Source organism: Myotis davidii, unplaced genomic scaffold (assembly GCF_000327345.1).
Source record: "Myotis davidii unplaced genomic scaffold, ASM32734v1 scaffold1494, whole genome shotgun sequence".
In the NCBI taxonomy this organism is placed as follows: Eukaryota; Metazoa; Chordata; class Mammalia; order Chiroptera; family Vespertilionidae; genus Myotis; species Myotis davidii.
In genome coordinates this window covers 62979-75369 of record NW_006286246.1, presented here as the reverse complement: position 1 = coordinate 75369, position 12391 = coordinate 62979, and the positions used below count along the sequence as shown (strand labels likewise).

General features: G+C 40.9%; 1 protein-coding gene across 1 annotated transcript in view; it reads right to left on the bottom strand.

Annotated features, from left to right (window-relative positions):
• Positions 1–7671, bottom strand: part of OPRM1 (opioid receptor, mu 1) — a 31225-nt gene extending 23554 nt beyond the window's left edge. Inside the window, exon 1 of the mRNA XM_006757677.2 lies at positions 6994–7671. Within this exon, the coding sequence (XP_006757740.1) occupies positions 6994–7289 (296 nt within the window). The 5' untranslated portion in view covers positions 7290–7671. The remainder of the gene's footprint in view (positions 1–6993) is intronic.
• Positions 7672–12391: the final 4720 nt, after the last annotated feature.

Here is a 12391-nt window from a genome sequence, read left to right as displayed (position 1 = left end):
GTCAGCCTGCAGACGAAGGGTCCAGGGTTTGGTTCTGGTCAAGGGCAAGTACCTCGGTTGCAGGCTCCTCTCCAGCCTGGGCCCTGGTCCAGGCTCATGCAGGAGGCAACCAATCAATGTGTTTCTTTCACAAGGATATTTCTCTCTGTCTTTCCACTCTCTCTAAAAATCAATGGAAAAATATTCTCGGGTGAGGATTTAAAAAATATAAATGTTTTAAAAGGCAATTAAAGCAAGGGCACATAGAAGAGCATGTTCATTTGTATTTGAGTTTCTAAATTGGTGAGAAAATAATTATAGTCTGCGTGGAAATTGTCATTTGTGTTTAATTGTACTTTTTATTTCTTAATTACATTTGACATTCAATATTGTTTTCTATTAGTTTCAGGTATACAGCATAATGGTTAGACCTTTACATAATTTACAAAGTCATTCCCTGATAAGTCTAGAACCCACCTGACATCATACATAAGTTATTACAATATTCCCTATCATGTACTTTACATCGCACGATTATTTTGTAACTACCAATCTGTACTTCCTAAACCCTTCATTTTTTTCACTGAGCCCCTCAATCCCTCCCATTTGGCAACCATTTGTTTTCTGTGTCTATAAGTCTGTGATTTTTTTAAATTTAGTTCGTTTATATGTATTTGTGGCGTTGGCTCATGCACTAGTGTCTTGTGGAAATGGGACATACTTATTTATAGGCAGGAAACTTTGTTCAGAGTGGTAGTCCTTTTTTAAAAGATGGCATGAATTTCTCCACTGATACTTATGTTTTAAATTCCACACAAAGGACAGTGATTTTAAAGAACAGAAGTGTCAGGTCTCACATCTAGCGTGAGCCGTCTGCGGCCTGTCTTCCGGGACAGGGTCTTCAGAAGTAGGCTGGCCATCCTTCCCGTCGGTGACAGAGGAAGACATGCCCAGAGCAATGAGTCTTGAGATGTTTTCCCCTCTGAATCCCATTCATTTAGTACTCTACCATTTCACTCTACCATAGACTTACAACTTGTAAAATGTTTACAATATCTACTTTGAGAAATACTTATAAATTACAGTCAACAAAATTCTTTTTCATTTTTGTGTGAAAACTAACCATGACCCTCTCCTCACTTTTCCTCTAGCTTGTCTATGAGACTAACACCTTTAGATAAATCTGTAAAATTGGATGGAGACAAATCTGAAGTTATCCCATTGTTGGGCTTGGTGATAGAGGAAGATGAATTACAGTAATTGTAATAAACCTTGGGGGTGATGTTTGTCTAATACCGTGGTTAAAGAACCAGGTTAGCTATTATGGCTCAGTCTTTGGCATTTATCAGCTGGTGAAGTTGTTTAATTTTCTTCCCCACGGGACTGTACTTTTGGAGAGAGGGAGGACTGTACCTATTTTGCTCACTAGTGTATCTGGAGCTTCTAGGAAAGTGCTTTGTGTACAGTTAGTGTTCAACAAACACAACAAATAAATAAATGAGCCTGTCTATACTCAAAAACATGAAAAATCAGATTACTCAATGTAATGAAAATTAAATTTGTATAAAACTTAAAGGCATTATCTTTATTCTTGCATATACATATTTTGTTTATTTTACAAGTAAGTAAAAGTAAGCTTCCTTTTGTCATCAGGAAGACCATCTGAAGGGTCTCAAATAATGTCTGCTTTTAAGGGCCTCTTATTTTAGTGGCCTGGGATCACCAACATCACCAGAAACATGCTCACATTTAAATTTATTCAGCCCATGTGGTTTCCTTTTCGGAGGCGAGGGGGGCTGAGTAAGTATGAAATTATAGTGTTGGCAGTAATTTCCCTTGTTCTCTTGGCAGGCACAGTCAGGTTCTGATGTTCAGGTTATACTGCCGGCAGCACTTTTCAATTAACATTTAATACTCCCCCACAAAAATGCTTACCCTTTCACTGGCACTGAACCCCACCTTCAGTGAAAAAAAATGCTCGGAAGCAAAACAGGCCTCTATTGATCACCTTCTTCTGCACAGTTTCTACATTTGGGGTCCTCTCAATTCTCAGCAGCTCTGCAAGCCTCAGGGGTGTGATTTTCTACCTTGCAGTCGTAGAGTTTACTACTGGGGTTTAGGATGTTGACAAACACTGCCTGGGAAGTCCTGGGAAAATCCATAATGAAAGTGTGAGGCAGAGACAGGCACCCAGACTCACAGTATCATCATTAATTCTACCTCTACCTTTTGAACCGGTTTTATTATGATTGGCATTACCGTGATAACAGAACTCAGGACTAGGCACAGGGGTGGTATTGTATTAAAATATATATATATTTTTAATTTCAGAGAGGAAGGGAGAGGGAGAGAGAGAGATAGAAACATCAATGATGAGAGAGAAGCATTGATTGGCTGCCTCCTGCACGCCCCACCCTGGACATGTGCCCTGACCAGGAATCGAACTGTAACCTCGTGGTTCATAGGGCCCCGCTCAACCACTGAGCAATGCCGATTGGGCAGGGATGGTATTTTAAATGCCTAAATTTTCAAAGTTAGCATTCAGAGAACATCATCATTGTAAGTTATTTCTTCTAATTCAAATAAAGGACTCTGCTCGGTAAAAAGGAGTTTCATCACATGCAGTCATTATTTAGACAGATTCTGTTCTAGAGTTTTGACTATAACACCAATTTAAATGTGAAACATTTAAGTAACAAAAATAGCTATTTTTCTCCAAAAAGTAATTAGGTTGTCTATTTTCTTCACTGAATTCATTGGACAGCATAAAAAGAGCTTATTAACAGGGGGTCAAGCAAGTTGTAAGTATCTGTCCTTAGAATGCTTTCACGTCATCATGGCTGCCAGGAAGATGACTGTGGCAGAATCCAGTGCATTGGGAAGGAGTGGACTGGAATGGAGAAGGACAACAGTGACACCATTCAAAGCCTTGCTTTGCTTCTGCAAAACTGTCACTCAAAAGGATAAACTATATTTCAAGATATTAGAACAGATAATATAGCTGATGTATGAGAAGGCCAGCGCAGTAGGTGAATGATGAGATTCAGGTGACTGTTGGTGCGAGCCCAGTGAGAAGGCAGGTAAAGTCTCAATGGGAGAGAAGCACTTTAAAAATCTCCTTACTTTGGTGGAGCACTTTCAGAGTTTTCTGCACACTTCTATGTATCTTATCTAAGTGGGACCTGAATTCCATGAGATTAAATATGATCTTTATTCTTTCAGTGCAAGTGAAAGATTTAGGGAGGTTATGTGACAACGATAATGAGAAAGGGGCAGAGATTCAAACTTGAGTCTTATTTCAGGTTTCGCACTCTGTTCACTGTCTTGTGCCTACTATGCAGAGTCCATTGGCGAGATTTAGGAAAAACTTAAAACATCTTGAGCTTGAGCTTTCTTGAGAGATGATTTATTTACAACTTATTCAATAAATTGCTTCCTGGAGTTCAGAGGAGTAAACATATGGACAGAACTCTTAAACCTCCTCGCCAAACGGGTCTCATTTTTCTTATTCACAAAACGGAAAGTTTGTCTAGATCTGTGCTTCTCAATATTAGCTTTGCATTGAAACCACTTTGGGAGATTTTAAACCTCCCTAAGTCCAGGGGCTACCTCCAGAGATTCTGATTCCATTAGCCTTGGGCAGAGGTGGGTTTACATTAAACAAACAAACAAACAAAAACAAAAGAAAACACTTTCCAGGTGATTCTAAGATGCAGCCAAGACGGAGAGTCACTGAGATGGAAGATGTGGGAGGCCTTCTTCCACGTGTCAGTGTGTTGCCAGGATTTATGCAATGCTCTGATGACCCACGAATTCTTCAGAAAGAAACTCACATTTTATTACTCATTTTCTCCTGTATTGGTTCCTGGCTAGAATTTAGATCTAGTTCTCACTGAAGAGATTGTGGAAACTGGAGCATTCTTCACCTGGACTATATGTCATCCAGTTAAAACTCTCTAAGGGATGTAGTAGTGTGAGAAGCGGCAGGCAGCCGCTCCTGCTAGTCCCGCCCTGCTGCGCCTGCCTGCCACCTTTGTGCTTGGTGGCGCTGCTGGGGAGGCGGGAGAGGCTCGCACTGCCACAGCTGTGCTTGCCAGCCATGAGCCCCGCATCTGGTGCCCGAAGGTCAGCTGAGAGGAGCTCCCACTGTGGGAGTGCACTAACCACCAGGGGGCAGCTCCCGCATTGAGCATCTGCCCCCTGGTGGTCAGTGCACGTCATAGCGACTGATCGACTGGTTGTTTGGTCATTTGGTTGTTCGGTCGCTAAGGCTTTTATGTATATAGATACTTATTGAATTTTAAATAATAGCAGGAAGTGAACATTTTATCTCAATACTTTAAAAGATGCAGCATTATACTCATCTTTTAAAATTTTATTAAATTTATTGGCATGACACTGGTTAATAGATTACATAGGTTTCTTGTGTGTAATTCTAAAATACATTATCTTTATATTGCATTGTGTGCTTACCACACACAGTGTAATCTCCCTCCATCACCGTATGATTGGCCCCCTTTCCCTCATCTTTTTAAAGGGACAATAATATTGCTGAACTGATCATTTTATAGATAAAACTCCACAGCCTGGAAACAGTACAGTTACAAGTCTCAGCTAAACAGACGTACTTTCTTCAATGCTCGGTTACTTTCCTCATCACTTCATTGGTCACTGAACTATCTTTTTTCTGTTTCACAGTCATCTTCTCAGAGGGTTGCCTGACCTTGGATTAAACACTTGAGTTGCCACAGGTTGGTGTTGGGGGTGACCTTTTAGTGGAACTTTCAGTACAGAGAAGTAAAGCAGAATATCATGTTCCCAGTAAGGTAAAATGTCACCATCCTTTTCCAAGTCACTAAGAGGTCAGAGGTAATGCCTTCCAAGCAGACTCACCTAACCAGGGCCCTCTTAAACTCTGGAATAAGATCAATTTGCTTCTTTCACAGACACTTGCTTCTCTAGTGGCTGTTTCTTTATTGAAAAGCATAGACTAGAGGGGAGAAAAATGATGAGAGAAAGTACCAAGAGATGCAATAAAAGGGAATAAAATATAATGTTTCAGATGGCAGGGTTTCTAGGTGCTTTGGTAATTTCTCTTCATCCTTTATTCTCCAGGATTCCAGAGATAAATATAGGGAAATTTATTATTTCCACATTATTCCTACTAACTAAACCTACTTTGTCATTCTTAAGTTGAATTAAGCAAAATCATGATTTGCCACTCTAATAAAAAGAAATTATACCGGTTAGAGACATTCAGTGGTATTGAACTAATAAATAATCTGTCCTTGGAAAAATCATTTATATTTTCTGTGCCTCAGCTTACTCACCTAGCACTGATAATCTCTAGAGTCCCTGTTAAGTCCTACAAGCTTATGATTCCATGGATTTTCTAAGGAAAAGGAGAAACATATTTTCCCTTCAGCAGGCAGGCCTTTATGATTTGTATTATCATAACTGCAAAGTGAGATGCAGTGTTTATCTTTGATATAAGTCTTTGTATTGGATTACATAAGTGAGTTTTTATAAAATAAATGTTTATAAAAACAAATTCTTTTAAAAAAGCGAATGTTTACAAAAATAAATTCTTCCATTGATTGTCTCCCTGCATTACCTTCCGTTGTTAGCTTTCTTCTCAATAGATGGTGCTGTTTTCTCAGAGACGCTACTTACTCCTCATCAAAAGATCAGGGAAATTAGTATCACTCTTTAATAATCATTAATTAAAGAAACCAGCCCTCTAAGTAGAAAGACTCGATTACAAGCAGCATGCAGTACCTAGATAACGAAAGCATAATGGGGAAAATAAGCTGGTAAGTGATAAAGGAGGCCTGCTGAAACCTGCAATATTTGCTGAGTAGATGGAGCAAATATTGTAGCCAAACATGAAAATTCCATGTTCATTACATACATACAACACATAGGACCCCGAGTAGGAAGAAAATCTTAAATCAAGAACCATTTTAAAGTGTAAAAACAGTGATCTGCTTTAACAAAAGTGAATCTGTAGCATTCCGTATTAACATGCATGATTTGAACACATGCATCAACACTAATACAATCGACCTCGATCTCAGTGAATCTTGAGAGCTGGCACACTCTGTGCCAACTCAGCCGGGAGCACCTGGGAAACAGAAAATGGACCTCAAACTCTTTCGAAAAAATATCCCTGGATAAAACCACTTTTCATCTCTGAAGAGAAAACCATTACAACATCCTATGTAATCGCATCTCATCCAGATTCACGCTGCTTTTGGTCACTTCTAACTGGCTGCCCTTTGGAAGCCCTGAAACAGACGTATCCTGCACTTTTCCTGAACCCAGTTCAGCTCTGACTGAATCAGCCCCCAGCAGATCCGCAGCTGCTGATCGAAACCTGGCAACACAACTGTCCTATTTGTTACAACAAAGCAACACTGTGGAGAGACACAGGGAAACTCACTCTATGAGTGTGGCTGCAGGTAGAAGGAGTGGGGTAAGGGCTGCTATGAGGAGGGAGGCAGGGTGGGGACATGGTGCAGCTGGCTCTACAGAAGCCAGCATGAGCAGGGAAGTTGCCAAGGTTCATCTCTGGAAAGGACTGAGTAGGGCACCTGGCCCCCCAATTAGAGGAAATAAACTAGAATTCTTCCTCCATTACTCACAAATTACTGTTTCCAGAGCTTCTGCCTGAAGAAACTGTGGGAGTGTGCCCAAGAGCCCTCTTGGCTCAGATTAAGGGTGCTCCAAGCTATTTATTTTTTATTTTTTTGGCTAGAGCTTCATAGCTTTTACCAAAGCAACTTCTCTGTTTCTGAAATTTTGGATGTTTCTTTATCAGTGGGGGCGAGGGGGGGGGAATAGAAAAGTAGGCTTTTGCACTCAAACAACCACCCAACTGTTGCCCCCCATTCTCCCCTGTTTACCCCCCTTTTCTCATCTTCCCACCAAACACTCCACCTTGGGTCTCAGGTGTCCCTTTGTGCCCCCCTTAGCAGCTAAAAGCTCCGTTCGGAGCTCGGACGCCTTTCTTACCTGACAATCACATACATGACCAGGAAGTTTCCGAAGAGACCCACCACGCACACGATGGAGTAGAGGGCCATGATGGTGACGGCCGTGATCGTGGAAGGGCTGCTGGTCGGAGGGCACAGGCTGTCGCTCCCGCTCAGCGCCGTGCGGTTCGGACCGCACGGGTCGGACAGGTTGCCATCCATGTGGGAGAAGTTGACCCAGGACCCCGGGTTCGGTGCCGCTGGGGCGCAACTTGCAGAGTGCGCGAAGGGGTCAGAGCAGTTGCCGGGGCTCCTGGGGACGGCGCCGCTGTCCATGGTGCTGACCGCCGGCTGGGACCACGTTGGGAGGTTCACCGCGAGCGCAGGCACTTTTCAGGAGCCGCGCGCGCCTTAGCAGCTTCCTCCAGCCGCTGCCAGCTCCGGCGATTCCTGACGGAGCCCAGCCCTGGCGAATCCAGGCAGGAGCATCAGGCAGAAGGGGAGAACTGAGCCTCTGGCGTTCTCCTCTGCTGGCAGCCCTCTCCCACCTCATGAGCACGGGCGCTAGTCCCCAGCCCCACACCGCTGGAGGGAGGGGGAGGGAGGGCAGTGCGGGATCCAGAGGCTGGAGGAGAAAGAGGGGAGAGAAGGGGTGGATTTTGCGCACAAGCGATCCAAGGAGTTGTTCTCTCCACTCGGCACTCTGTGCAACACCTCTTAGGAGGGGCAGGACAGAGAAGGGAGTTGGAAGGAAGGCGTGGAGAGTGAGGCGTGGAGACAGAGAGTTTCTGACGGCGGAAAAGCACAAGAAAGGGGGCTGACATCACTCTATTTTCCCAGCACCGGTTGGTTTCTCTGTAGACATTGGTCTCAGACAACTGGAGCAGCCCTTAACTCCCCAGCCGCTTCCATCCCTACTGCCTATCGCAATCATTCCGGTGCAGGGGACACAAATCCCTCTTCTCTAGTCTTCCTTCCTGCACATGCACGAACTGGTAACTGCGCTTTTCACATCACCAAATGGGAATTTCAACCCTGCAAACCTGCCTGAAGCCAGAGTGCTTCTTCCTCCGAAAAAGAAATGAGAAACATGTAATAAACTTCTGTGAAGGAAACCCATTACGTTTCCTCCTTGGTGCCTAGGTTTCTCCTAGAGTAGAAGCTCTAGTTGCATCTGATTTATGTTGGGTGGGGAAGAGGCACCAGGGCTGGTTCCAGAAATCAGGGGGGTGGTTGTGGCATCCAGGAAAGTCAACCAAAAATAATGCTTACCCTCTGAGGCTTAAATCTCACGCTCCATCTGGAATTATCCACTTTACCTCCAGACCGTCTGTAGGGCCACGTGCTTCTCAGGAGAACCGTGTCAAAAACCACACGGCATTTGAGTTCACTCGGCCTGTTTTCTTGTGTGGAGATCCCAGGAGGAACCTCATAGATATCTTAACTGGAGTGGCCCACGCTTGGTCGAGGAATACTGGTACACTTTAACATGTGATACCTCATTTCCAAGTCCATAAACACTTCTATCTTGGAAATAGATTTGTAAATCAATCAGGGGTAAGGTGGCTGTTTTTATTTTTTGTGAAGTTCAAACTAATTCTGAGCTTATTCTCGATTTTGCACATGTGTATATTTGTGTGTGTATATATATCGGAACAAGAAGTATTGGCACTAACTGCTACAGATCACTCCCGATTGGTTGTAGAATGTCACACTCTTAGGAAGCAGAGTGGGTGCGTTAGGAAGCTTGGAAGGAACGTTTAATTCTAATATCACTTTTATCATTCTCTTGAAAACAGATAACCCATAGGTAAACTCTGCTTATCATAGGGTATTTTACCAATGTGCAGTATTTTTTTATCCTTTTATATTAAAGGGAATGCCTTCAGCAACAAAAGTCTACAGAGAGCTCCTAGAAACTAGTAAAATACCTGGCCACATTTTGCTCTAGGAACTAATATAGTTCACTCGCATTGAGCTGAAATCTGTCTGCCATTGTTCAGTCTTTTGAGGACACACAGAACCAGACTAAGCTACATCATGTGAACAACAAACGGGTACAACATAAATAGCCCTGGCCTTGGAGTTAAATCATTGGTGAATAATCTAAGATGTGCTACTTTTTAGCTATTTGAGTTTGCGTGTGTTTATTTACCTCACTGGGGGACAGTTTTTTTTATCAGTAAAAAAAGAAATTGATAACTCATATATCTGTTAGCAGGATTAACTGATATACACATTGGAATAGTAGCTGTTTAATAAATGATAACTGTTATTATTATTACATTTTATGTATCTGAAAATAATAAAATGGTTTCTTCCACAAGTTAAACATTAGCTTCCTTAGGCTATTTCTTTTTAAAAAATATATATTTTATTGATTTTCTACAGAGAGGAAGGGAGAGAGCTAGAGAGCCAGAAACATCGATGAAAGAGAAACATTGATCAGCTGCCTCCTGCACATCCCCCACTGGGGATGCGCCCGTAACCCAGGCACATGCACTTGACCGAAATCGAACTTGGGACCTTTCAGTACACAGGCCAATGCTCTATCCACTGAGCCAAACTGGTTTCGGCTTAGGCTATTTCTTATACACTGTAGTTTTGGGTTCTTTCAATAGCTTTGCCTCTTTTCTATTCACATGGCTTTTCTATCTGCTCCTACAGTACAGCTCCAGAGCTAAGAACAGTGCCCTAAGTTAGGCCTGAGGAATAAAAACTGAGCAAGATTATAAACTTCCTCTTTCTAACAATACAGTTATTGGAAGGTCCCACTTCCCCTCCCCCCTTTTAAAGCCACATTGCTCTCTTGACTCTCCTTAGAGTGAGTATTGGCAAAATTCCCTAAACATGATCTGGCTCAGTTTGACAATTACTTATTAAAGATGTGCTCTGGACAAGGTGTTGAAGTTTGAAATGATAGATTCAATTGTTTTTGAACACAGTTGCTTGCTTTTTATACTGATGAGTCATGTTTTTCCTCTCCTATACATTTATGGTTGTTTTGAGTTTGGGTGTGTTTATTTGCCTCACTGGGTGTTGTCTCAGTACAACAGTAGAGGGTCTTTTATTTTAAAAGTATATCTTGTTAGATGCAGTTCACGGTTCAAATCTAGCGAGATCTTTTGGAATGGTGATTGTCATCTTTTCTGTGCATGCTTCCTACTTTATATGTTTTATTTACCTCCCCTGCTTTATATACTCGAGAAATAGGTTCCTGAGGGTAGGCCTGTTCACTACTTAAAGCACAGTGGACTCCCTCTTATGTATGTAATTACATATCTAATATTTTAATTTAATTAACACATAATTAGCATATATTAAAATGAGCGCTATCGACTGAATGTTTGTATCCCCCCCCCAAATATATAAGTTGAAATTCTAACTTCCAATGTGATGGCATTAGGAGAACCCCCCCCCCCCCCAATTAGGGGGTCTTTGGGAGGTAATTAGGTCATGAAGGTAGAGATTTCATGAATGGAACTGTTTTCCTTAGAAAAGAAACTCCAGAAAACTCTCCAGCTCTCTTTCCACTGAGGGTTAATGCTAAGAGAGCAGTCTACAACCCAGAAGAGAGTCCATACCAGAATCAGATGGTGCTAGCAGACATCTAGTCTCCAGACTTTGAGATATAACTTTCTGTGGCTTTTAAGCTACTCAGTTTATGACATTTTGTTATAGAAGCCTGGACTGACTAAGATAATAACATCATCTAAAATAACCTGGGTGATTTAAAAAACAAAACACTTTTAGGAATACTTTAATAACATTTTAAAAAACCAGTATATTCCATTAATCAGCCAGAACTTAAATGTTCCCACGGATAGACTGGCCGTGTGGCTTTTCCTCTAGAATTAGTCAAAGAGCAGCCAATTACCATTGCCCTTTACTGGAAACATTATTTTTCATTCTATTTTATAACAAAAACTATTGTATGGATTAGGCATTTGAACTTTGTGCTTCAACTATATATTTTAACTGAAATGTGATGATTTCTTTTTCTATTACCCTTTCTTGAGTTTTATTAAGGATAACTATTTCTCAATTTTCAATGCAGGATTTTCTGGAATCCTTGCAAGTATTCGCTTAAATTGCACTAACATCTATATCTCAGTAACTCACATCTATTCAATGTACAATTTGGGAAAATACAGAACAAATTTAATTTCTCTTTCAAATATCTTAAGATAGCCTTGAGAAACCCAGGGAAGAGCTGTTATAGAAATAGCCAATTAATATCACTTAATATATACTATAAAAGATCTCAAATTGTAGCTTCTATTACATCTTAATTGCCCTATCGGGTGTTTTCCCTTTTCTCCATATTTGCACATTTCCTACCAGAGTGATCTCAAGTCTGCTGTGAAATCTCGGGGCTCTTGTGAAAGGAGGTGAACTGTGCATACATGAGTCAATTTACTACAAGCCTAGTTATTTTATGTAAAATAGATTCTTGCTGTATAATGTTTAATTTCCTTTATATGTTATCTAACAGAAATACATGCCTTTTTTGATAATTCTTGCTTAGCCTAGATTTTCTATTTGAAAAGCAAAACAAAATATCTGTCAGTCAAAATTTAACATTGATATCAAACCCATATCATACATTTTTCCCCCATAAAATATTTGCTTCAAAACAGTGCAGTTAGTTATAACTAGCATGGAGCAAGGCAACTGCTAGAAGTTATTGCTCTTTCTTAAATTTCAAAACATATTGGCTTTAGTTATTCATGTAATTGCCATCATCTCACACTCATTTTGACAGCTTACTTTTTAAAAAAAAATCCTCACCCAAGGAGTGAGGATATTTTTCCCCCATTGATTTTTTGAGAGAGCGGAAGGGAGAAGTGAGGGGTAGAAAGAAAAACATTGATGTGAAACAGGCACATCGATTGGTTGCCTCCCACATGTACCCCCACTGAGGATGGGAATCGAACCTGAAACCCAGGTATGTGCCCTTGACTGGGAATCAAACCCACGACCCTCCCGGTGTGCAGACCAATGCTCTAACCACAGAGAAACAGCTTACTATTTTTTTTATTTGTTTGTTTATTTATTTATTTTGAGACTGGCTCTTAATGGACCACATAATTAACAGCTATTAATGTGGAATATAGCCAATGACTGTATCTATTTATTTAAAAGTTACCAAAAATTTTTTTTTGAAAAGAAAACATTGTTATAAAGTAGTCTACACATGGTTAGAAAGGAAAACTAAAGCAATTATAAAAGTTATTGTGGTCAGAGTATGTTTTACTTTTTCTTGTATCCATATAATTGAGACCTGTTACTTAAATTCAAATTGCTTGGCCTTAAGTTGTCTGTGTGTATGACCATGCATAAATGAATGCACACACACATGCACACACTTAAGCATACATCCATCAAGTAGTTTATATTCATATTGAAAAACCACACTTTTGTGAAATCATCTATTG